This window comes from Dunckerocampus dactyliophorus, chromosome 10 (assembly GCF_027744805.1).
Source record: "Dunckerocampus dactyliophorus isolate RoL2022-P2 chromosome 10, RoL_Ddac_1.1, whole genome shotgun sequence".
Taxonomy (NCBI): Eukaryota; Metazoa; Chordata; class Actinopteri; order Syngnathiformes; family Syngnathidae; genus Dunckerocampus; species Dunckerocampus dactyliophorus.
The window spans coordinates 188,328-215,679 of NC_072828.1; the positions used below are offsets into that span (position 1 = coordinate 188,328).

General features: G+C 39.1%; 2 protein-coding genes across 2 annotated transcripts; one reads left to right on the forward strand and one right to left on the reverse strand.

Moving 5' to 3' along the window:
* Positions 1-726: 726 nt before the first annotated feature.
* Positions 727-7,361, reverse strand: LOC129188696 (enhancer of mRNA-decapping protein 3-like). Its single transcript, XM_054789604.1, has 5 exons — positions 7,172-7,361; positions 6,771-6,936; positions 6,463-6,680; positions 6,047-6,391; positions 727-2,454 (listed from the first exon to the last, which is right to left on the reverse strand). Exons 2-5 carry the CDS (start codon positions 6,932-6,934, stop codon positions 2,120-2,122), a joined length of 1,062 nt encoding a protein of 353 aa, XP_054645579.1. The 5' UTR covers positions 6,935-6,936; positions 7,172-7,361; the 3' UTR covers positions 727-2,119.
* A 6,667-nt stretch (positions 7,362-14,028) lies between these two features.
* Positions 14,029-15,570, forward strand: LOC129189051 (uncharacterized). The gene is made up of 2 exons (XM_054790325.1): positions 14,029-14,714; positions 14,919-15,570. The coding sequence occupies exons 1-2, from the start codon at positions 14,241-14,243 to the stop codon at positions 15,135-15,137; spliced, it is 693 nt and encodes a 230-aa protein (XP_054646300.1). The 5' UTR covers positions 14,029-14,240; the 3' UTR covers positions 15,138-15,570.
* The last annotated feature ends 11,782 nt before the right edge of the window (positions 15,571-27,352 follow it).

Consider the following 27,352-nt stretch of genomic DNA (forward strand, 5'->3'; position numbering starts at 1 on the left):
TCCACAGTCCGTCATGATTTGGGGTGCAATGTCCGGTGCAGGTGTTGGTAAACTCTGCTTTCTTAAATCCAAGGTCACCACAACAGTCTACCAGAATGTTTTAGAGGACTTTATGATTCCTTCTGCTGAGGATCTGTATGGAGATGCAGATTTCATCTTCCAGCAGGACCTGGCCCCTGCCCATACCGCCAGAAGCACCAAAACCTGGTTTGATACCCATGCCATCACAGTGCTTGACTGGCCAGCCAACTCAGCGGACCTAAACCCCATTGAGAATCTATGGGGTATTCTCAAGAGGAAAATGAGGGGCACCAGACCCAACAACAAAGAAGAGCTGACAGCAAGCATCAAGGAAATCTGGGCTTCCATAACTCCCAGGCAATGCCACAGGCTGATTGCTTCAATGCCACGTGGCATCGAGGCAGTGATTAAGGCAAAGGGATTCCCAACCAAGTATTGAAGATTGACATATCGTTTTGAAAGTACCATATTTTGATTGATTTGATGTGATCCTAATTTCTTTCTTTTTTTTCCTGCAAAAACTGAGAAGTAAATGGTGATTTCTTCACAGTATTCTCATTTTTTGAATTCCTGTTTTCGTGGGTTTTATGAGCTGGAAGCCTAAATTACGTAAAGATAAACACTTGAAATTGTTTAAATTGTGGGCCCTGAATCTATAATCTATGAAAGTTTAACTTTTTGAATGGAATTATGGAAATTAAACAACTTTTCCATGACATTCAAATTTTTTGGAAAGGGTCTGTATATATGCTGCAGAAATATTACCGACATGTAGATGTCAATAAAAACCTGAGCAACAGTATGAAAGAAACGTTTTTCGTTCCTTACAATGTTACCAACGCTTAACAATAAACATGCAAAATAACACTTATATATGAGTTTTACCCATATACTTATATATGGGTAATTAACTGGAAGTATGCAACATTTCTTTCAGTAATGGCATTGTTAATAAATATTGAGAAACAATAGCCTAAATCATCATCACTGACTTGTCATGAATTCAACTCATCACCCACAGAAACAAATTAGCTTTAAGCTAAATTGTGCGGCAGCCCCACACAACGTACACTTTGCGAGTCTTGTCGACTGTCCTGTTTACAACAACCAGTGTTATAAATCTACAACTTTATCACACAAACTTGTCTTTGTTTTTTTGGGAATATTGAAATGGAAGTGCTCATGTGCACAAGACACAGTTCGATATGTATTATAACAAGCAGTCTCTCTAAAAGAATGAGCCTGTTTTGTGGCCCAAACAGGACGTGACTTTCTTTTTTGCAGTACGAGCTCTGGCTTCAGAATGAAAAGGTCTTCTCCTGCCACACGGAGGCAATAACACCTAATATCAAAGTAGGTTGCATCTTGGTGATTGTTCAATTGTACATCTCAACTTCTCTTACAATAAAATCGGGTTTGAAACTTTAGAAATGCGTTTTGTAAACTTTAGCCATTTAATGACAAGCTGCCACTGAATCTACTTTGATATGAATGGAAGCCTACCAAACAATCTAATTGTAGGAAAATAATGCACTGAATGAAACAGTCAAGGTACTTCAGAAAATATATAACAAAAAAAACCCTAAGAAATTACAAGAGCGAGAGATTATGCATGCTGTATCATCACAATCTGACACACCATGGAAAGAAAACTGGTCACAATGTATGTAGACTTGTATTATTGTCGTCATTATACACCATTAGCTGCCCCACTTTCATGAAATGTTTTTCATGAAAGGCCAATTGTTGAATGCCGTTCGTGTCACAATTTTCAAATCTGAGATTATATAAACCCAATTTAACTCTACAGTACATTAGATAACCAAGTCATTTAAATGGTAGATTCGAAGAACCTCTTTATCTCAAGCACTATATAGATACATTATCTATGTGTTTACTGCAACTTATAGTGAGCGATGCTAATGAGGTTTTTTTCAAAAGAGAAAGCTGTCCTCTCCCCATTTAACAAGCATGTAGTCCAGAAGAACTAATGCAGGGAGAAGTCACATTCACGTGGTGAAATGTCAGTAACTTCATAGATAAACGGTGAAGGCTTTGTCGCTGTCCAGGGTGGTAAAAGGTTCAACCATCAGTCCCATTACGCTGAGTGCAGAGGGATGACGAATTTGCACCCAAAAGGAGAATGGTACTTGATTCCCACTTCTTGGAAGACCTGACGGGGGATACCTATGTCGCGCAGGTAAACCCTGCCAGCCCCCTCTGCTAAGTGAAGGGGGAGGCAAAGGGAGAGGGACCATTTGGCCTCCACTGCCGGTCCCCGTCCACTAACAGGAGGGTCTATGCTGAGTACTGGTGCACGGTTCTGATTAGCCCAGTCTGCAGCGGCTCTGTACCAAGGCTGATCCATCAGGAATGTGTTCTCATGGCAGTCCAGGCAGTTGATGATAAGATCCACTGGGGTGTCTGGCAGGTCTGTGCAATCATCAAAGCAAATATTTTAACAACACAAAACTCATTTGAGGCCAACAGGCCACACACAGTAATTAGAGCAGATATTTCATACGTCCTCCAAGTCGGTCATGCTTTGGCCGTACGCAAGATGTGCAGATCCATACTGAAATAGATACTTCTGATAACAGCTCTTCATGCTCAATTCTCAGATCAAAATATCCATACTTTTGATACTTCAGATGATTTCGTCCTGTTTTTTTCCCGTTGTATATTAGCTTGGCTATGTTGTAAATCACCCCGCTACCTCAATACACTACACTACTTTTTAAAATTTGCCAGACACAATAGGTGTATTTGCACAAAGTATCAGTATCGCTGTTACCAGAATGAATCGGGGAGGAAAGAAAAGGTGGCAGAGAGGGAGGATGAGAGAGAGAGATGATGTGTGGTGATCTTACTCCTTCATGGTCACCACAACTACACTCTCCATGAAAAAACAAAACAAAACCAACAAACAAAAGAAACACAAAGCAATTTGGGGAATGCCACAAATCACACGGCACATGGAGGTTGTGACCTTGGCTTCGGGTATCGTAATGCCTCATCAATGTAACACTATTGGCACCTCATGACCTGAATGCTACATAGCACCGGAGTTTTATGAACCCATGAGTAGGATGGTATGTGAAGTGGTGACCTCCGGCGATTTCAGTGGACTTGAGAAGTTCATTGTGAGCTGTGTTGTTGCTTTGCTTGCAAAATAAAGAGTTACCGCTTATTTACAGACTTGTGAGTGCTAAAATAGGCAACATACCATCTAGTGGTTAAAACGTGACATGACAATGAAAAATCAAAGAAAAATAGTCTTAAAAAAAGGTCGAAATGATCGATTATTGAGGATAATTTATAGCACATTTATCGATCAGCAAAATTTGTTGTCGTGACAGGCCTACGTGGAACAAAATTGATTTCTGAAAGAAAATGGTGTACGCTTTATCCCGTATACGGGGTAATAGCTTGTCAGTCAAATGGGAGGTCACACACAGTATGATAGTGCCAAAAGTAGCTGAGTGTGCCTACATGTTTGGCCCACCCAGCAACGTGAGGGGCCATCTGACTAGCACACACCCCAGTCATCTCAAGTCGTCGCTCCAAACTGAGGCCATGACGCTCCGTGACTAACAGCAGACGCTTGTGCAGATCATATGATAAACAGGGTACAACAAGTCCAGAGTCTGTTTGGAATACAAAGCAATAACAATTTGACTATTTTTAGTCTTATGAATTCTTTTTTCCTTTTGATCCTTATTTTTAAACACTTTTGTTCCTTTTCCTTAACACTCCACAAGCTACATACAGTCGCACATCATTTTTAAAATTCCCATTTCTTATAACATATTCATGACTTATTATTTATCTATTATGAATGTTTATATAGTTTAATTTATATTCCACTACAAACCTTAGCTCTATGGCCATGAGCTTTGGGCAGCGACCGCAAGGACAAGCTGGCAGGTGCAGTGGGTAAAGTGGGAAAGTATTCAGACCCCTTGAAATGTTTCACTCTTTGTGTCATTGCAGCCATTTGCCAAAATCAAAAAGGTTCATTTTATTACTCATTGATGTACACTCAGCACCCCATCTTGACAGAAAAAAAATAATGTAGGAATGTTTGCAAATGTATGAAAAAAGAAAAGGTCAAATATGACGTGTTCAGAAGTATTCAGACGCTGTGCTCAGTATTGAGTAGAAGAGCTCGTACAGCCATGAGTCTTCTTGGGAATGATGCAACAAGTTTTTCGCACCTGGATTTGGGGATCCTCTCCAGTTCTGTCAGGTGGGATGGTGAACGTTGGTGGACAGCCATTTTCAGGTCTCTCTCCCAGAGATGCTCAATTAGGTTTAGGTCAGGGCTCTGGCTGGGCTGGTCAAGAACGGTCACAGAGTTGTTCTGAAGCCACTCCTTTGTTATTTTAGCTGTGTGCTGAGGGTCACTGTCCATTTGAAAGGTGAACCTTGGGCCGAGTCTGAGGTCCTGAGCACTCTGGAAGAGGTTTTCCTCCAGGATATCATTCATCTTTCCTTCAATTGCAAGCGGTGGTCCTGTCCCTGCAGCTAACCCCCCCCCCCAAAAAAATGATGTTCCCACCACCATGTTTCACTGTAGGGATTAGATTGGGCAGGTGATGAGCAGTGCCTGGTGTTCTCCACACGTACCGCTTAGAATTAACACCAAAAAGGTCAATCTTGGTCTCATCAGACCAGAGAATGTGATTTCTCATAGTCTGGGAGTCCTTCATGTGGTTTTTCATGTGTCTTGTGGTGAGGAGAGGCTTCCATTGGGCCACTCTGCCATAAAGTCCTGACTGGTGGAGGGCTGCATTGATAGTTGACTTTGTGGAACTTTCTACCATCTCCCTCCTGCATCTCAGAAGCTCAGCCACAGTGATCTTTGGGTTTTTCTTCACCTCTCTCACCAAAGCTCTTCTCCCACGATTGTTCAGTTTGGCTGGACGGCCAAGTCTAGGCAGAGTTGTGGTCGTCCCAAACTTCTTCCATGTGACGAATATGGAGCCACTGTGCTCTTAGGAGCCTTGAGTGCTGCAGAAATTCTTTTGTAACCTTGGCCAGAGCTGTGCCTTGCCACAGTTCTGTCCTTCGACCTCATGATTCTCATTTGCTCTGACATGCACTGTGAGCTGTAAGGTCTCATGTAGACAGGTGTGTGCCTTTACTAATCAAGTCCAATCAGTTTAATTCAACACAACTGGACTCCAATAAAAGGAGGATCAGAAGAAATGGACAGCATGTGAGTTCAATATGAACGTCTCTGCAAAGGGTCTGAATACTTATGACCATGTGATATTTCACATTTTCTTTTTTAATACATTTGCAAAAATGTCTACATTTCTGTTTTCTTCTGACAAGATGGGGTGCTGAGAGTACATTGAGAAAAAAAATGAACTTTTTGGATTTTGGAAAATGGCTGCAATGACACACAAAGTGAAAAATTTCAAGGGGTCTGAATACTTTCCGTACCCACTGTACAAGCAGCCGATATGGGTTTTCTCTATAGGGTGGCTTAGCTCTCCCTTAGAGATAAGGTGAGACGTGACGTGATGCTGTAATCTCGCGAAAGTGTGCGTGACGCGCAGAAAACAGACAAGCAGAACATAGCACTCCAAAAAACAATCAACTACTAAAACATCCACAAAGTACTTTGACGCAAAACCAACATATTAAAACTGGAAGCTCTGGAGGAGTACATCGACGGGTGATGGCGCTTGGCGAAGGTCCACGCTCTCTGAGAGCTTCTCTGGTTTGCCTATTGATTTACCTTTTTCAACAACTTCCTTTTTTTCTTTACACGTGAAGTGAACGAACATTGATGAACTTTTGTTCAGTGTCATATGGTGTCAATAAATGATCAGTAACAGCTACTGTATGGCAAGTAGCATGTTGAGTTGCGCAAACGTAACGTCATGTTCCTCAATGTATGTATGAAACAAACCATACCACACCATAGCATAATGTAGTAAACTATATATATGTATAAAACTAAATATTTAAGAGTATTAGTCTGTTCGATTGTCATGGTAAAAAAAATCCTTACCAGTGCAGTATTCTTTGGCCCCAGGCTGTGGTACTGTGATCTGCCTGTACACTACAGGTTTGCCCTCTAGAATGTTCTCATCGTGGCGGTACCGTGAGGGTGTTTGCTCCTGAGGTGTACCTCGTGATCTCACCCCATTACGACGCTCTGACGTGTCAATCTCTGAAAAAACTGCCGCCTTGTCAAAGAGGGCCAAATTTCCTTCAAAATCAAAGTCTGCGTCCAGGCCACCGTCCATTCCGTCACCAAAACACTCATCGTCCCGTTGCTTCATCTGACTGCAACCGTTTTTCACCCCGTTCTTCTTGGGGGTGACTTGGTTTGCAGTTCGACTGCTAGATGACCCTGCAAACATGAGCACATACAACTGGTGTTACTGATGTTACGACGAGAGAATGCTAATCATCCAAACTTACATGAGTTGTGTTTTCGTCTAAAGCCCTTAGGGACATCCAGGTGGCGTTCTCCATAGCTTTTTGAAAAGTGTTGTGGAGAGTTCACAGCATCTACAGTTCTAGGGTCACCTTTTGGAACTGCAACTGGGGTACTATTTGCACTGGTCGACACTAGAAAGCTGTTCTGATTACTTCCATTTCTGATATCCAAGATCTTTAGCTCCTTTATGTCAATGGCACTGTGAGGGGAAATGCGGCAAATAGATTAACCACTTAAATGCTACTTAAACAGTAAAAAATAAAATAAGATAAAATACACCGAGCTGTACCTGAATGTGACCTCTGGAACCGGGCACTTGACGCCATTGTGAAAAGGTTGTCGAAGAGATATCGTTTGACAGGACTGGTCCACTGATGATACCTCTCCCTGATAGACGCCTAGTGTCGGTCCACAATTTATTGACATCAAACTACCCAGCCAATCCGCAGCCATGCCTGTTAACGTTCATAAACAAGCCACTTTCAGAAAGGCACAAAGGATGATGAAAATACCTTGCGTTGTATAGAAAGTTAATAAGTAGTCTTCAGTTTAAACAAATGTTAAAAAACACAAGCTACACGATGTTAGCTAACAGCTACGCCGCTGGCAGCTAGCGTTAGCTTCAGCTACCATCAATCTCAGTAGTGCGAAGGGTCCGCTGTTGCCATTAGACAAAATTAAAAAACACACCTTTCCAGATTTACACCAATGATGTTCTTATCACGAAAACACACCAGGAAACTACACAGTCAAGTGCTGAATTAAACGAGTTGTCGCTTTCAAGTTGTAAGCTTCCTTCGCTTCTCCAATGGCCAGATAATGCTCCTGCTCCTGCTGCTGCTGCTGCTGCTAGCATCTGGTGGATCACTTCCGGCTTCCGGAACAAGTCCGACATCGGAATAAAATCTTCTTCTTCTTCTTCTTTTAGTTTAATGGCGGGTTGCAACCATGACTTGAAAAGGTGCATACCGCCACCTACTGTACCGGAGTATGTAACATGGGCCATATACAGTATCTTACTTTATGCTAGCTTAGATAGTGAGGAGACTACTTATACTACTACTAATAATAATCCTAATAATAATACTTATATAATACTATATATTACTATATAATACTATATAATATAATACTAAAATATTCTAATACTTATCTATATTCTATTATATAATCCTGTGTCCTTCAAATATTCTATCACTGCCCTCTGTATATCTCTTTCCCCCTCCCCACCTGTTCCTAAGATACCCTCAATGCTCCATTCCCTTCCTATCTTCTTAATTCTTTTCCTTAACGTTACACGTTCTTCCCTATATCTCTTGCAGTGTAGTAATATGTGTTCTACGTTCTCTATACTTTTGCATTCCATACATACTTTTGATTTACATTTCCCTACCAAAAACATCTTGTCATTTAACCCGGTGTGATTGAGCCTCATCCTAGTTAACACTACTTCCTCTTTTCTGTTTTTTCTCTTCACCCCTTGTGTGCTGATAGATTTTTGTACTTTATAATACTTTCTCCCGCTACTACCCTCATCCCACCTATTTTGCCATTTCTCCATCATTTGTTTTTTGATTATTGCCTTTACTTCACCTTTACCAGCAGGTATATCTATCATTTCATTCCTTCTAATTCCCATTTTAGCCATTTTATCTGCCACCTCATTCCCCTCCACCCCTACATGTGCAGGCACCCAGCAAAATCTTATGTCTATTTTTAACATATGTAGTTGGAATAAGTTTTGATGTATTTCTAATAATAAATCCTCTCGACTTGATTCCATATTTTTAATACTATATAATGCTGCCAGAGAGTCCACACAGCATACCACTCTATCTGGTTTTATTTCCTCTATCCATTGCAAGCCTATAATAATTGCCATCATTTCTGCTGTATAAACCGATAGCTGGTCAGGTAATCTTTTAATGATGCTATAGTTCATTGGTGGGACATCGATTCCAATCCCCACCTTCCCTTCTTCGCTTTTTGATCCATCTGTATACATATCTAAGTAACCATAATATTTGTTTTTAATATATTGACTTGCCTTATGTCCTTTTTCATTATCTTTCCATTTATTTTTTAACTCTGTTATATGTATATCTACTTCAGGTTTCGGAAATAGCCAGATAGGAATATTGCTTATGGGTGTAGAATTATTAATATGTATATTTTTTATGTTATATTTATCTATTTTATCTTTAATTACCCACCCAAAGCTATTACTTTTAGTTGTATTATACTCCCAACATTCCTCTATCACATTCTTGGCCAGATGTCCATGCCTACATCCTTTAAGTCTACTCCAGTATGCCAACATAAGTTGATCTCTTCTCAGGTCATACGGTACTTCTCCTAACTCAACCTGCATTGCTTTAATTGGTGTTGATATGATTGCACCTGTACATATCCTAAATGCTTTGTGAATATTTCTTTCTATTTTCATTAAATGTGTTTTAGCTGCAGCTCCATATACAAAACTTCCATAATCTATATTTGCTCTCATCAAAGCTCTATATATATATATTAGTGACTGTTTATCTGCTCCCCACTCCTTACCTGTAACAGCTCTCATTAAGTTTATTATCCTCTTACATTTCTCTTCTACCTTTTCCACATGGGTCTTCCATGTGCCTTTCTGATCTAGCCACATACCAAGATATTTAAAATGATCTACTTTTATCATGTTTTGTCCATATAGCATCAGGTTCTGATTTTTTATGCCTTTTTTCCGGGTAATCGTCATGTAACATGTTTTATTGGGTGATAGCTTAAATCCCCAGTCATATGACCATTGTTCTATCTTCTTTATTGCTTCCTTCATTTTACTTGTCACATTTATAGAATCTCGTCCCCTTGCCCAAATCACTCCATCATCTGCATATAGGGCCGACCCAATCCTTCTATCCAGATTCATGAATATATCATTTATCATTATGTTAAACAAAACTGGGCTAATTACACTCCCCTGTGGTATACCATTTGCTATACTGTATTCTTCTGACATCTCTGATCCTACTTTAACTTTGAACTTTCTGTTCGATATGAAATCAAGGACCCAGTTATAGAACCTACCTCTAATTCCCATCCTATTCATCTTAATCAATAAACCCTCCCGCCACATGGAATCATAAGCCTTTTCAATATCAAAGAATACAATATTCATCAACTCTGTCATTTTAAAGGTTTTCTCTATTTCCTGACTTACTCTAACTACAGCATCCATTGTTGATCGTCCTTTTCTAAACCCACACTGATAAGTTGTAAGTAACTCTCGACTTTCAAGGAAGTAGTTAAGTCTTCTGACTAGAACTTTCTCCATCCATTTGCATAGATGTGATGTAAGAGCAATAGGTCGATAATTCACAGGGTGTTTTGGATCCTTACCGGGTTTATTAAATGGTAAAATTAATGCACTTTTCCATTGCTTTGGTATTATCCCTTCTTCCCATATTTTGTTAAATAAATCTAATATTTTTCCCAACATATTTTCTGGTAGATTCTGGAACATAATATAACTCAATTGGTCTTCTCCTGTTGCAGTATCTTTACTTTTATTTAATACTATTAGCAATTCATTGATATTAATTTCAACATCCATCACACTCTCCTCACTATCCTGTTTTAGTAACACATCCCTATTCTTTTTTATCATCCTCTCCTTCCCTCGTCTATGATTTTCATCCAGATGGTCTCCACTATGCACCCCTGCAAACTTTTTCCCCAGCACATTTGCTTTTTCTTTATCAGTCACATACATTGTTCCCTTATCTTCTAATGCAGGTATTTTAGTAAACACGTTTTTCCCACTCATCTTCTTTAACATTGACCATACATCTCCTATCTTGATTTCCCTTCCAATGGCAGAGCAATAATCCCTCCATGCGTTTTGTTTACTGTTTTTAATTACTCTTCGGGCTATAGCTTTTTTCCTCTGATAATTTATTACATTTTCTTGGCTGAGGTTCTTCCTTAACCTTCTTAATGCGCAATTTCTTTCTTTTACAGCTGTTGTGCACTTTTCATTCCACCATGGAACCATTTTCCTTTCCCCTCCAATTGACTTACACGGTATACTTTTCATTGCTGCCTCTATTATCTTATTTGTGATCTTAACTGTGCATTCCTCTATGCCACCTTCCATTGATATTGAATTTGCTGCTTTACTACATTCCTCCCTGAATTTTCCCCAATCCGCTTTTGAAAAGCACCACTTTTTATGTCTGTGTCTTTCTTTGATATCTACTTCTGCGTTTATTGTACAACTTATCGGAAAATGGTCACTTCCTATACTTGTGGTTTCATTTACATACCATTCACAGGAACTTGCCAAGCTATGTGAGACCAGAGTTAAATCAATGCATGACATTGTATTTGACCGTATATCTATTCTTGTTCCATTTCCCTTGTTTAAGCATATTAACTGTCTGATATCCATGAGTTCTTCTACTACTATTCCATTGTGATCTGTTTGCTTACTTCCCCATAAACTATTATGTGCATTAAAGTCCCCACACCAGATCTCTCTACCACCATGCCTCCTTATTATCTTCTCCATTGTTTCAACATCTAGTAGTTTACAGGGGTTATATATATTAATAATGATTATATTTGTATTTGCTTGATGTATTTCAACAATCACACATTCTATTTCATTTGCTGTTGTTATTCTATTATATATTATTCCATCCCTCACAAATGTTGCACACCCTCCCCCTTGGTTTTCTTTTCGATCGAATGGCACTGATTCATAGCCATTCAACACATCATCCAGCTGTGGTCTAAGCCACGTTTCTTGCACACATATAATATCAGGTCTTTTCCTACTTTCTGTTATATATTTCTTAAGTTCTTGTCCATTTGCTATGAAACTTCTTGCATTCCATTGTAGGATGTGGAGTACCATTGTGATTTTAATTACCGTTCTGAGGTCCTGCATCATTATGTATAGTCAACATACTATGTATTTCTTCTGCTTTCACGTCTTTGATGTTTAAATATTGTTCTGCCGCTTCCACAACCGTTTTGATCCTGTCACTTTTCCTTTCCTGCCTCGTGGCCACATTGATGACTTTACATATAAAAGCTACAAAGTTCTTTTTATTTACTACTAATGTGTCTTCTTCAATTGCACACTTATGATTACATTTCTGTTGAGGAGCATTCCATTCTGATTGAGATCTTCTATGGTCTGTTCTCTGAGGAAGCCCTACTACTTGTCCTGTCTGGTCTATATGAGTTTCCTGAGTCTCGACTGGTTTATTTTGCTTAATTACACACATACCTATATTCTTTACTGCTTCAGCATATGATACCTTATTTTCTCTTTTGTATTTTTGCACTTCTTTGGCATGTCTTTGCACTTCACAGCCGCCATATGCGGCACTATGTTCTCCTCCACAATTGCAACATCTTAGTTTAGCATCGCTAGCACACTTCCCATAGTCATGTTCTCCACCACACTTTGCACACCTTTGCCTCCACTGACATTGCTGTGCTGTGTGTCCCATTCTCTGACATTTGTAACATCTTAGTGGTTGAGGAATGTACTCCCTCACCCTAAAATTCATACATCCTATACGTATGTCTGTCGGTATTGTCTTTTCAAATACAAGTAATACAGACAAACTGTCACTTTTTACTCCTCCTCTGCTGGTTTGGAGTCGTCTAGCTTCTGTTATTTTGCCACCTCTTATTTCTCTCTTCACCTCATCCATGGACATTTCCAACGGTACGTTTGATATAACTCCTCTTATTACTGCTGCCTCTCCTGGTATGTGTACTTTTATTTCTCCTCCATCAAGGTACTTCAATCTCATAATGTTTTCTTGCTGTCTTTTATTTGCTGTCGAAATTAGTATTCTTCTGTTATTGAGCATTTTGGCGTATTTAACTTTCCCTATTTCTTTTTCAATTGCTTTAGTCAGATGAACTGGGTGAAAATGTCCTTTATCTTTGCTCATTGTAATAAGAACTTTGTATTCTTCATCTGACTCTTCTTTGCCATTTGTTTTAGCTCGTATTTTTTTCTTTGTTTGTCTTCCATCATGATCTTTCCCGCTGCTTGCTTCTGACCATGACTGTTTCCTTGCTATTTTAACCTGTGTGTACTCCATCTCCTCTGCCCCTTCGTCGCTAACATCATCTGAGCTACAGCCCATTGTTACACTCACGGTACAGTTTGGTTGCACTCGCACTTCAGCTCCCTCCGCTCCACCGCCACCAGCTCTTCGTATCTCTTTTGGTTTGTTGGAGGTCGTGGCGCACCGGTCTCGTCGTACCGGGCCCATATAGGCCGTCGGCCGAGACCTATGCAGTCCACTTCCCACAACCCACCTCCAGTCCAGATATCAAATCTCTCAACTGTATATTCAATACTTATTGTATTCCTTATCTCGCACTTTTCGCGCTTCAATTTTGGCGCCTCGAGCATTCGACAGTCACTTCCGCCTCCTCCCGTCACCAGCCAACCCAACGTACGCCCGGAATAAAATCCCGTCCCATGTTACAAGATATGTACAGTGACAATAAAACATGAAATGATAATATAACAATTTGTTCACTATGTCATTTTATCTGCGCAAATAATAACGCATGCATTGCAAATTGCCTATCACGCATAAAATTATAACTGTCAGCTCTCGAGCTTTTCACCGGGAAACTACCGATCTTTTTTTCTCGGCACTCTCTCAAATATCAATCTAAATCCTTTCGCAACTTAAATAGTTTACTGTATGTTATCCGTATTTTAACTTTAATGGGGAAAAATACCTCTCGGTTTTGGAGTTGAGCGGCGCTTCCGGTCCGCTCGGCAACACTCGGACTACATCGGTGTACTACATCCTGTAGCAGGTAAAGTCAGGTCTTGAAAATAAAAGAGTCACGCCATAATAGCACGATTCCAACATAGATATTATATAAGAATTTTCCCTTATTTTCTGGAGAATTTCCCTCATATTCAAATGCAAATATGCATGGCATATGAAAGTATTCGAGCAAAAAAATGAAACGGTGAAGGAATCTTAACTGCAGGGTCTTTTCATTGTTGATGAAAAAGAAATTGTTATAGATCAGTGGTATAAAGTGTATTCTGTGAAAGTGAGTCAACCAACCCAGGCTTTGTGCTCAAGGTGCAGCTCAACAGAACCTAAAGTCTGCGATCAGACTTAAATGTTCCCACGACAGTGTTTTAGTGTTTATCAGCCACTGATCTGTACTAAAAATCTGGATATACCATTGGTCAATGACTTGTGATGCCACGCGGCCGCCATATTACCACTCACAAGAAATACTTCTCGGACAATGACTTATGTCAGAACTTAACTCCCATTGCGAAGGTGCTGTGTTCGGAGCCCCGGAGGGGACATGGAGAAAAAAAAATATGATGGGTAAAAAAAAAAAAAGACCGAACTTTTGCGTTCCCTCGCAAAACTTTTGCGAGATAACGCAATACTGTTAGAGCATAGAGCATTGCACTTCCGTGTACGTATACTTGTACTTCCGTGCTCAGAACGGAAACAAAACATACACGACAATGGAGTGGGATAAGTTCATTGAGTTTTATTTTGAGTTGGGCCTAAAATACAACGATATTAAAACAGTGCTTAGCAGTAAACAGGTTTGAGGTAAGTCAAAGACACCTAAAAAGAATCTGCAGCGAAAGAGGGCTCTCTCGTCGCAAAGCGTATTCAGATGTAGCGGTCCTGGTTGATTTCATCAAGTACCAACTGCAATACTCCGGACAACTTCACGGGTATAGATGGATGTACGCGAAATGCAGAACTTCATCTGGCAGCTGGACTCATATGATAAACTGAAGCCATATGGCTTCTGTATCAACGGGAGCATTGACGGGTTCTCCAGAAAGATGATCTGGCTCAACGCGTACACCACAAACAGTGACCCGAAGCTGATTGGAGGCTATTACATCGAAGCAGTTCAACGTTTGGGGGGCTGCCCACGAATTGTGAGGGGTGATCCTGGCACCGAGAATGGCCATGTAAGAGACTTTCAGCGGTTACTCGTCCCTATTCCTCCAGACGGCACCGTTGACAGTTACTTGGAGGGAGCCAGTACCGCCAACCAAAGAATTGAATCTTGGTGGGGTTTTCTACGCAGACAGTGTGTGGAGTTTTGGTTGTCTTTGTTTGCAGACCTCAGAGATAATGGATTATATGACGGCGGGTTTCTGGACAAGGCAATCCTTCAGTTTTGTTGCATGGGACTCATCCAGGTGAGTGTTATTATATTGTTTTTGTATGTGTGCGTGGGTATGGTGGTTACGGAGACCCCTATGGGGTAAATCACTACACTGAAGTCTGCTTAATTGTTTTTAAGTATATGAGTTATATATATATATTCATATATATACAGTATGTATATATATATATATATAGTGTGTGTGTGTGTATGTATTCATTTTTATTCGTTTTAATAGGATGAGTTGGATGACACTGCACAGGTTTGGAATACACACACCATCAGACCGTCAAAGAACATCAACGTCCCCAGTGGTCGGCCCAGTGTGATGCATACATTACCTCAACTCTATGGGACCAGAGACTTCCTTTCCCCGTTGATGATGCAGTCCAACTGTGCAAAGATGAATGCGTCTTTCGCCTGTCAATACCATGTGGTCCAGATGTGTATAAACTGAGTCCCATCTGACTCCACCAGCTGATCCATATCAGGCGGTGAGTTTGTACATGCATCTTAGACAGGTCATCACTGAGTCTATATAAGGCAAAATGCCAATCCAGACCATAACTCCTCCGATTGACCTCATGACCTCTAAATGCTCCCCTTCTGAGTGTGCGCCTGCATCTGCAGTATGTGTGTGGCCTTTAATTTGAAAACTGCTTGACAAAACTAATGTATCTTCTATTTGTGATAAACAGCAGATCAATGTCTTCTTATTTTGTAAGAATTACAAATTCATTTCATGTTTTCATCACACAAAATAAGATTACTGCCACGAGCAAGTTGAAAAACATTTATTGTAAGTTGACTAGAAACAACACAAATGCCTTATATTCTTGTAGAACTATTTTGGTAACTGTTGTGGTGCTGCATTCTTTATTCTGTATGACATCCTGGCCTGCAACGCTGAATAAATGTAAATTATTCCTAATCTGTATGGTTTGTTCATAAAGATGAATTAGGAACATCACTGTCGCTTCATGGTAAATGCACACGTTCTATAAAAGTAGCTGTGATGTGACAAGGGAATAACACAGTGACACTGTCACACTGACAGTTAAGTAATATAATGCAAATATTACATAATCATTCTGAGGGCCAATGGGCTTTCTACACAGCCCCACTACTTCCTGATCCTAAAACAGCTCCTTTATTTCCTGTCATTCATTACTGGATAATTTAATTCATCCAGGTGTGCCTGCTACTTATTGTTGTGACCAATATGGTCAGGAAGTAGTGGGGCTGTGCCTATTGCAAATACTTGGTGTCATAGTAAGAAATTAGTGTTTTTAGGCTATATTAACTGGTATCTCAACATCTTAAAAATGGTCATTTATCTGAGTACCCAACCACCTTAACAGCAAATATTAATAAACAATTCTACCAGTGATAAATAATTCTATACCCCGAAAATGAAGGAAATGAAAGCTACAGTCATCTTCCAAGTATTTAAATAATGAAAAATGTGAAAACTTGTATAGTATGGCACCAACAAATAATAGAATTATAGACGGCTCCCCACACATTTAAATGGTGTTTCAAACAAAACAACTGAAAGATAAAAAAAAAAAAATGCCTGCATAAATAAAATATAATCAACCATATAATAAGGAGGCCTCTTACGCTTATGCCTGATCAAGACTGCTTAAATTCAAATGATGTCCATGTCTAAGTAGTTACTGGCGAGGATGTTGTCAAACTCTGTGCGGAATTCAGGGAAAGAACTGTATGTGGTTGGTACTTCAAGTGTTGCTCCACATGTATGAGCAACAGGCCTTCTGTTGAGTCCAGTTTCAGCATTAAAGTGAATCATAATTTTGTCAACACATATGACAGAGGACCCAGTACAGAAGCGAAGGAACTTCTCTGCTTTGGTTTGCTCAGCATTTTTTACATAACGCTGGAGATGGTTAAAGGTTGCCTGCTCTCCTGAGAGAGCATCACATTTGTTGTTTCCAGGAGTTGTGAGACTCTTTTGCCTGTGGCCTTCTTGGAGTCATACAGAGACAATACACTTTGCTTGTCGAAAAGTTTGGGAAATACATGTGACATGGGTATGGAGAAACAATCAATTATGTATTTTGGCTCTTGCAGAGTGGCTTTGTGAGCCATTGTTTCTATGGCAGCCTTCATGCCTTCCGTTGAAGGTAGGAAATGAGAGCCCATCCTTGTAAAAAGGTCGAGCAGGTCGTCATCATCACCTTCCTCCCTTGTGCCCTGGAGAGCCTTCTCAACAGCTGACCTCTCAATAGGAGATAAGTCATTGAAAAATGATGCCATCAAGACGTCTGCATCAACACTGTCAATTCCATGAATGCAGGCAAAAATGAAAGCCACTGATAGCCTCACTGGCATGACACCATGGTCTGTGAAGCCCTTCACCCAGATACGCCCAACTGCTTGCCATTCGGCCTCGCCAAAATCTGGCCTCAGCCGTGGCACTCGCTCCATTTCCCCTTCACACTGTTCAAGAAATTGCTCCCAGAATGCAGCGTAAACTTCCCTTGACACTCCAGCATCATCAACAGCTTTTTCATTTACAAAGTCCATTTTTAAAGCCAAATTCAGGGATGCTGCTGTCCATGAATACAGCCAAAAGATCTTCAACAACCTTAATCCTGCAAATTGAAGCACGTTGTGAAGTCTGTGGATTTCCTAGGTTGCTGGATGAGGATGATGGGGAAAGATGGCTGCTTGAATTTGAGGGCAAATCAAACGTAATTTCTCCGTCCTGCTAGAAGAACAAAACATACACAACAAAAACATAAGGATCAGTGAAGAAGAGGCCAAAGTATTCAAAATTCTGTACGCTTGTGTCAAGGTTAAAATAACAATGCACCCTATGTTTTCCCACAGTGTGCCTCAAAAGCATCTTTTCATGGGACCCTCTCATAACTGCACACCTCCAGTTGATAACAAAGGCTTTCTACTTCAATGTTTCTATTCCAAGACAAGTTAGCCCTGACAACATCAGTATGACATTTCCACTCATGTAAAGTTCTGTTCAAAGTAGTACTGTCAAAAGATTACAATTATTAATCTGATTAATTAGGGTAGCTGTGGCATAATTTTGATTAATCTCAAATATCATTTATTTTTTATGTATAGTAATCACATTTGGTTTTGCAGGGCAAACAGACTCAGAAAGATGGAAATATATCTGCAATTAATATTTATTCAACATTTTCAACTAAATCATTTGAACAAACTGTTTTGTCATGGTGTTTTTCGTCCGAATATTTCCATGCAGAGCCAACAAGCTCTTTAGCATCTTCTGTCTTTATGGCTTGGTGTTGTGACTAATGTATATGAGTTTACAGAAAACCAGGCACCTCGTGTTAGTTTATTTCAAAAGGATGCATTATTCATTTATTTGATATTTCAGATAATTGTTAACAATTGAACTGCCTGCCCACCGTATGGTTTAGCACATTTGGAGTGTTCCTATTTCAATGAGAGCAGTGCCTAACTGTACAAACTAGAGGTATAAAAAGGTCAAGAAATCCACCACTTGGCACTGTGGTTGTAAATGGTTGGTCAGGTCACTCTCCATCAACTAGGATGTCACAAGGTGAAAATCATTCAGGACATTTTAACTTCTTTTTGAAGAAATGTAGGTTTATTTTTTTTTTTACATTTTGATTGTGTTGACAAAAGAAAACAATTTTACATTGCCATGGTAACTCTACTAGCACACACCCCAAATGACCCAAATGCATTGAACAGACACGTTCACAGTATTTCCATGCTCCAAATGGGTTAATTGCATTGAGATTTTTAATCAGATTAATCATGATGGCTTAATCTGCATGAATTTTGACAGCCCTAGTTCATGGATGGACTGCTCATCTAGTGTGGTCAGGCCATCAGCAGAAGGCAAACATAACTCCTGATTAAGTACTGCATTCACTTCTGGACTCTGAAGGTGTGACAAATGGAAAAAGTCAAGCACACAACAATATAATGAAGTCACAAATCAGTGCCACAAATGTGCTAAAGTTAGATCAAAAGGACTGACTTCTGCCACTGCCACACTTTCACAACTACTCTTCATCTTTTTAAACAAAACTATGGCTATTTGTTTTTAGTTCAATTTATAGAAATGTAAGTTGAGAAAAATGTTGATAAAGTAAAAAAACAAAAAGACATTTTTTAGAGATGCAAGCAAACATATCTTACAGTTCATCTATCAGCAGTGTTCAGCATTTCTTAGCTGATTTTATGCAATCTAAAATACTTTACAGAAGCATGAGCAAAAAAGTATTAATGGAAACAGATGCAACATGTGATTAAGTACAGTACGAGTTCTACAGCTCTGCAACTCATTTCATTCCTTGGCCCATTTGATACATAATGGCGCAAGAGAGTGCATGTGCCTTGAAAATATTGTTCATTTGTGGATGGACTATACAATTTTACTCATAAAATCACATTTACTAAATATTAATACAGCAGTGCATTCTCTATTTTGTCAGTTTTTATCAGTTTTAATACCTGTTTTACCATTTCTACCTCCTTAACCTAAAATATTCCTGATCTTCTCACATTACCTGTGTGACATCCTCACTGTCGACACGATGATATGTTATCACAACGTTCTCCTCGTTACCAAGGTTATCTTCTGGATCCCATAGAACTGTATCTGCCTCGTCTAGTTCTGTGTCTTCTGAAGCTACACGATAGATGTGCTCATGCTCGGTTTGGAGGGAGTGACTGAGACTTGTGCTGGTCAACTCAATGGTTTCAGACCAGGGATCTGGAAAGCTTCTGTTTGTGCCCTGCCTTTGGTCTGTTGGGGTCGACTGAGAGGGCTCTGGTTGACGTGGACCGTGTGCTGTTCTGTGGTGCATCTGGAAATAAGTCAAAACCAGAAGGTTTTAATGTGGTCACCAGTAACAAATAAAACCTTAGCAAGAAACACATGGGCTGCAAATAGTGCACCAAAATACATTTGGCTCAAAGTATCTCCATTAAAGTTTAATAAGGCAGTCAAGTTTATACAAATAGTGATCCTAAAGTTGATTTAAAAATAATAATACATTAAGGAGTGCAAGTATATGATGAACTCCTTTCTCCCACATAAATATAAGTGCATTATCTTTTTATTTAGTAGATGAAGTGTGGACTTAGCTAATTATTTCCATCTGTCCCAGTTATTATCATCATTTCCAATACTGTATATTTGCTACTGCCACAAACCTGGATTCTATGGATGTCTATGATCCAGCAGCTCTGTGACTGAACCTTCTCTATCAATGCGGGATCCGCCCTCATTCAGCTTAGAATTTGCTCCTTCAGTGATGCTAAAAGATAAATCCTCAGACAATGAATCTTCACTACATTCATTCAGTTCAGATAAGGAGTGACCTGTTGAAGGGCCGCCTGCTTTTGTGCAAATGTAAAATCTAAGCAGCTTCAGGTTTGTTTTTTCATACAGTCTGCCAACAGTGTCATCTAACTGAATCATCTTTCCTTTACAATCACAAATGTCAAACGTAAAGTCACATGCCGGACCCTTTGGTGAGCACCCATCTGGGAAAAATAGGTCCTTTCCCTTTTCTAAAATATCTTTTCCACAGTGACATGTCTCGTTCCTCCACCATTCCTGGTCCTGACTTGCTGGTATTCATGCTTGCCATAATGAAGCCACCCAATTTCAATCTTCCTGGAGGTCTTTTCTGCTGCAGTATTGCTCTGTCTTGCCATTGAACTCCTGACCTTTGGAACACACCAGATGCACTAGGGAGTGCTCCTTTGGTTTTTGATTTCATTTTTCTAGTCCCAATTCTATCTCTTATTCTCTGTAAAAGAGTCTCCTTATCGGTGCTGCGTTGTTCAGTGTCTGTTTGTTGACACAATGACAGGACAGCTATCTGGTCACCATAAGACCTGATGTCATTGGCCATTTGCTCATCCGCCATTATGCGCAATACTGCCTTGTCAACCTGCAAACATAAAATACTACAATAAATACTTGAGATGCTTACTTTGAACATGAATGATAGACACATAGATCAAAGGTCATGACCCTGCCCCTTTCGAAATAGTGTCACTGCAGTGCATGCAGTTTCAGTGCATGTACAGGTACAGTATATCTTTTGTTACTGCAACAACAAATGTATAGTTGCCAAATAGAAAGCTTAAACTGCATCCTATTCACCACCAAGGAAACTAGAATTGAATAGGACTGTGGACTCGACCGCAAATGAATGGAACAAAGTGCAGTACGCCATGGAGCACAAAGTCCATCATGATGGTGAGCAGGAGAGGTGGACGGGGCCAGGCGGACAAGAGTGTACAATGTATTCACTAGCTCTGAGCTGAGTATAGAATAGTTATACGCTGTGTGTACACTTTGGTGAAATGGATGAGTGTTATTTACTGAACACAATGAATTTATATGTATGTTTATATATACACAGTATATACACACGTGTGTAGAAATCCATTATACTGCAGAAATATGACCTACATGTAACGTCAATAAAAACCTGAGCAGCAGTATGAAACGTTTTCCTTCTTTGACTTTTTTCCTGAATTTACACCTTACATTTATTTAAGTAACGGCCTTGTTAATACATTTGATAACTATGTATAACCTAAATCAGGGGTCACCAAGGTTTGTCCTTGTGAAAGCTACTTTTACAAAATGAAAATGGCCAAGAGCTACTCATTTTTCTAACATTTCTTTTCAGAGCTTATTTTAAAGCCAAACAAAGCGAATATGCTTGTTTTACCAGAACATGAACAAAATGCTGGTGTCCACAACTCACATGTTGTATTTCACAATGCATTTCTTTCTACTGTTCTTTCATTATTAACCGAAAACCTGAATGAAAAGCCTGGCGCGGGCACCACGTTGGTGACCCCTGACCTAAATCATCATCACTGACTTAATTTAATTAATTCAATAATTTAACTAATCACCCAGAGAAACAAATGTAGGTTTAAGATATATTGTGTGGGAGTCCCACATAATATACACTTGAGGTGTGAGTCTTGTCCAACGTCCTGTTTATTTACAACAACCAGTGTTATAAATCTACAACATTTTTAGTAATACATGCCTGTCTTTATTCTTAAGAAACTTGAAAAATGACAAATCTGGTCTTTTGGACCGTCTGTTAAGAGCAGTTAACGGTTGAGTAGTGTGCTGAGGACATGTTTACAATGCAATGTTTCTGGATTCTGCTCACCATCATCGTTACAATAGCATTGTGATGGAAATGTTTCCACTTGGCAGTGGCGGGGGGAACGTTTGGTGTTGTGACACTATACCGGAAGAGAGTCGCTGCTAGTTTTACATGTGAGAGTAGTACCTGCTGTAAAGTTCTAAATACATTCATGTGAGCAAATGCACAATTCTAACCGCCCACTCTTTGTGGTTTAGGATGTAACGGAACAGAGTGAAACAATCATGGCGGCCAAACCCAGGGTACACTAGTACGGGAATGGATGCCGATTGACAGTCCTACGAGTCTCGTGTCCTCACGACTAGCCACGGCGTCCACAATTATGACATATGATGATAAGATAAAACACACGTTGCTCTGCAACAAAGAAAAATGCAACACGTTTGCATCATATGATGCACAAGCGTATCAGGCAAGCTTTTGCATTCGTGGTGAACTTCTTTTATTAATTCGGATTGGACACAAATTCCAACTTAAGATGCCTTCATGTGCAGCTATTAACTGCACAAATCGCCAGTTCAAAGGCTGTGGACAAACATTTCCCCTGTAAGTATGATTGAAATGTAGATTTATGATTGATCATTAAAGTTTTTTGCACTGTCCATCTCTCAGATATTTTCCATCGTGTAAAATTGCTCTGATTAAATGTATGTCCAGAATTGATACGTTTATACAGCTCTATAATAGCTAAGAGGAAATGTACCTACTTTTTTGTTCTATCATGATATATGTATTTCTTTAAGGGACGAAGGTTGCGTTACTTGAAGGAAGGAGAATCTCAGTGCTTCCATGATGCTTACCAGGCATTGTATACAGTGCAGTTAGCAAGCCAGTTAGCATACAGTTGACCCGGCATGACCCTTCATTTGGATCAACAACAATGCTGAATGACTGACGTAAAAGGATTCATTCATATGATATGTTCTGGAAAATAATATTACTGAACATGCATACCGGTATGTTTGAGATTGCAAACAACGTATTGTCTTACCCGAAGCATATGGTTTTGTTTCAGTGTTGTTGTTTTCTGTGTGTGTGTTTATGGTTATTACACATTATGGCTATCACATATTATTCCTGTGGTTTTTGTTCAAATATATTTCTATATCAGAAAAGAGCTTATTTCTATTTCATAACACAAACAAAAAAATCATCAAAATGTGAAATGATTTTAAAACTTGTCTCTTTTATGGTTCATATTTTGTACAGACGAGAGCATAGTGAATTGTATGAAAGTAAGAATAAAAAGTAAAGGATCATGACCATGGATTTTAGTGGAAAAAAGGGATGGGATATGCAGTTCAAATGAAAATCTCTTTCTAGAGGAGTAAAACTATCATTGCTATAGGGGAGTGCTGAGCCAGGGGGCACAGTAGAATTTTGTCCCAAAGGCAATGAGAATTGGAAGGGAAAAGTACATTTAATATAGCCAAAAGATAGAGAATAACGTATCAAATGGTTTTTAAGGGACCAAGGTTGCGTTACTTGAAGGAATGGGAGAATCTCCCCGCTTGTTAATGTCAAATATAGATGTTCTGTTAGCCTCTTCATCTGCTTTGTACACTATGTACGCTGTGCCAATGTAGTCGACATGTGAGTAGTAAGATGGCGTCTCTTTGGCTTGAGAGGCTTGCACTCCGACTGCGACTATGATCTATCCAGATATATAATACAGATCAGAGTGAGCGACAAGTTCACAGCCAGTACCCCACGACTTTTGTTTGGCTGTCAGATGTGGCGGGAATTGGGCGGTGTCAAAGCAGTTCGGAGGAGGACAAGCGGCCGGTGTTGATGGAGTACCTTTGCAAGTATCGGATTTTTTGATTCATATTTGGATAATCAGGAATACCCCACATCCTCTTGGAACATGTCTGGTCTCTAATTGACATTTGAATTATTTTTACATCTGATTAAAAAAAAATCGTTTTAGTTGATTATACATAAAAAAATAAATCCCATTAGGAATTTAGAGGAGTGTTGAAAAGGTTTTTTTGAAGTAATCCGTGTCAACCATGTATTATATTTGAGTATGTGAAAAAAAAATCACAGAAAAAACGCGTTATTTATATATATTATATTTATATGAATCTATTTATTTGATATTATATATTTTTATTGTATTTTTAGGATATATTATGTAATTCATGTCAACTAATATTTGACTGTAAAAAAATATGACTCTATTCAATATTTATATTATTTTTTTCTTGAAAAAAGCTTGGCCTTTAATTGACATCTGAATTATTTTTACACCTTACTTTTTTAGTTATTTAAATTGATTACGAACAAAAAATCACATGAGGAATTTAGTGTAGTGTTGAATTTTTAATAATTTTTAAAAAAGAAATCCATGTCAACTATTAAATTTGACTTTGTCCAAATAAATAAAAAACATAATTAAATAAAAACACAAAATCACAGAAAAAATGTATTGGTCTATACCAGGGGTCGGGAACCTTTTTGGCTAAGAGAGCCATGAAAGCCACATATTTTAAAATGTATTTCCGTGAGAGCCATATCATATTTTTTAACACCGAATACAACCAAATGTGTGTATACAGTATTTAAGGAATACTAGCAATTTTAGAATATCAGTCTCTGAATGTATTCTTTGTAATAATGTTGTTATATTGAAGCTAACCAATAATAAATAACTTTTTACCATTAATGCAACTTCTGGTGCTGCATGGTTTTGTGACCTACTCCGTATCTTTCTTTCTTTTCCTTTTTCATCAAAAGGGTTGTCTCTTCACAATTAGCTAGCTGACTATTTGATTAAAGAAGGTTTGATTCAAGGAGGGACAACCCCAATAATAATCAAGTTTTGGTGTCTGACACGGAAAACATGGGAAGGACAGCTGGCATTGCGCTAGAAAAAAAAATGGATGGGTTAAAATACATTACAATGCATATTTTGAATTTTGTAATGTTTCTGTTTCTGTAATGTTTTAAAATGTCAGGAAAACAAATTAAAATAAACACATTTTATGGTGTTAAGAAATGTCTGAGAGCCAGATGCAGTCATCAAAAGAGCCACAACTGGCTCCCGAGCCATAGGTTCCCTACCCCTGGTCTATACAATATTAAAATTAAATCATAATAATATCACATAATTAATATGAAATAAATCTCATTTTTAAGTTATTTTAATTGATTATCCCAAAAAATATATTCACATTAGGAATAGTGTAGTGTTTGACTTTTTTTTAAAAGTAACCCATGTATTTTTATATGTATGCTGCAATTTTATATTTTTTTATTTAATATATATGTATTTAAATAATAAAAAAAATTATATATAAAAATATTTTTACAATATCAAATAAATGTATATTTAAAACATTTTTACAATAATTTATTAACATTTACGTTACAATACCGTTTATAATAAATAATAAAATAATATATTAAAGTAAAAACAAAATTACTATTACTAACAAAAACAACTTAAAAAATATTTTTTTTGATCAAAAAGACAATATTTCTTGCTAAATGTATTTGTTGTCAATATTGACAGAAAACCTTCTATTTTTTTTGTTGTCAATTCCAATTTAAAATGACAATTTTTTTTATGAATGAAAAATGCATGTAATAATGAATTAGCAACACTCTATAATAGAATTATAAAAAGTGGCCCTCTGAGGCTAACCATAGCTGCGATGTGGCCCACGGTGAAAACGAGCTTGACGCCCCTGTTTTAAGTAATCCATGCCAACTTTGTCCCCAAAAAAACACAAAAAGCGTGTTGGTCTATAAAATATTGAAATGATGTATATTTGAAGTAATTCATGTCAACTATTATTATATTTGACTGTCCAAAAAATCAATCAATAAAAATCACAGAAAAAAACATATTAGCCTACAAAATGGTCATTCTTAAATGTTCTCTTCTTCTTGGAAAATGTTTGGCCTTAATTGACATTTGAATTTTTGAATTAAATTGAAGTCATCTAATTGATTATTTTAAAAAACAATCACATCAGAAATTTAGGGTAGACGAATGACAAAGATGGCGCCCTCCGTGGCAGACGTCTCTGTGACACTCTCCCGTGTTTTTCTATTTTTTGCTATTTTATTGTTCATTTGTGACATTCAACACACTCACGCAGTACATTACAACAGAGAGACACTTTTGAACATCGGCAGGGTTCACCATGAACTTTCATTTAGCCTCTCAGACTTTGCCTTTCTTCTGCGCCGGGAGAACGCAGCAGCCTGCGGGCCTGGTGAGCTGAATACCCGGCGAGCAAAGCATCCGAGGCGTAAACGAGGCAAGCGAGCCGGCCTGCATGCTAGGCTAAAAGCTAGAGCGACGAGGCCACCGCTACCAAGCCTGCTGCTAGCCAACGTCCGCTCTCTTGAAAACAAGATGGACGAACTACGAGCAAGGATTACAGCTCAACGTGAGATCAGGGAATGCTGTGTCCTCACCTTCACAGAAACCTGGCTGACGGAGGATATACCGGACTCGGCGATCCAGTTGGAATCATTTGCTGCTTACCGGGGAGATCGGACTTTAGCGTCTGGTAAACACAGAGGTGGCGGCGTCTGTGTTTACGTAAACAAACGGTGGTGCACAGACGTACAGACGATGGAAAAGCACTGCTCGCAGGACATTGAGCTGCTGATGGTGAAATGCAGACCTTTTTATTTGCCTCGTGAGTTTAGCGCTGTGTATTTAACTGCTGTTTACATCCCACCACGAGCTAACACTGCTAATGCACTAGGCCTCCTGCATGACATCATTGATAAACACGAGACCAAACACCCAGACGCTGTATTCATTATATCTGGCGATTTCAACCACTGTAACCTCAGGACTGTTCTCCCCAAATATTACCAGCATGTGAGCTTTCCCACAAGGGAAAATAACATCCTGGACCAAGTCTACTGCAACATGAAAGGTGCTTTGAAGGCTGTTCCAAGACCCCACTTTGGAAAGGCTGACCACATCTCTATATTCCTTTATCCAACATACAGACAACTTCTTAAACAAGCTCCCCCTGTAAGTACAGCAGTTAAAGTGTGGAATGAAGAAACTGATCAAGTACTTCAGGACTGCTTTGGCTGCACAAACTGGGATGTGTTTAAAACTGCAGCGGGGAGGGAAGATTGTACTGTTGATTTGGATGAATATGCTTCTGCTGTTACTGGCTACATTAGCACATGCATAGAGACTGTTACCACCACCAAGTATTACAGAAAATACCCTAACCAAAAACAGTGGATGAACTGTGATGTAAGGGCTAAGCTACGTGCTCGTTCGACTGCATTTGTCATGGGCACCGCTGATGACTACAAAAAGGCCAGATATGACCTGAGGAGGTCCATACGAGAGGCCAAAAGACAGTACAGACAGAAGCTGGAGGGCTACTATTCCACCTCAGACCGTCGGCGCATGTGGGCGGGGCTCCAGCACATCACAGACTATCGACAGCAGAGTAGAGTAGCCACGTCCAGCCAAACCACACTTCCAGAT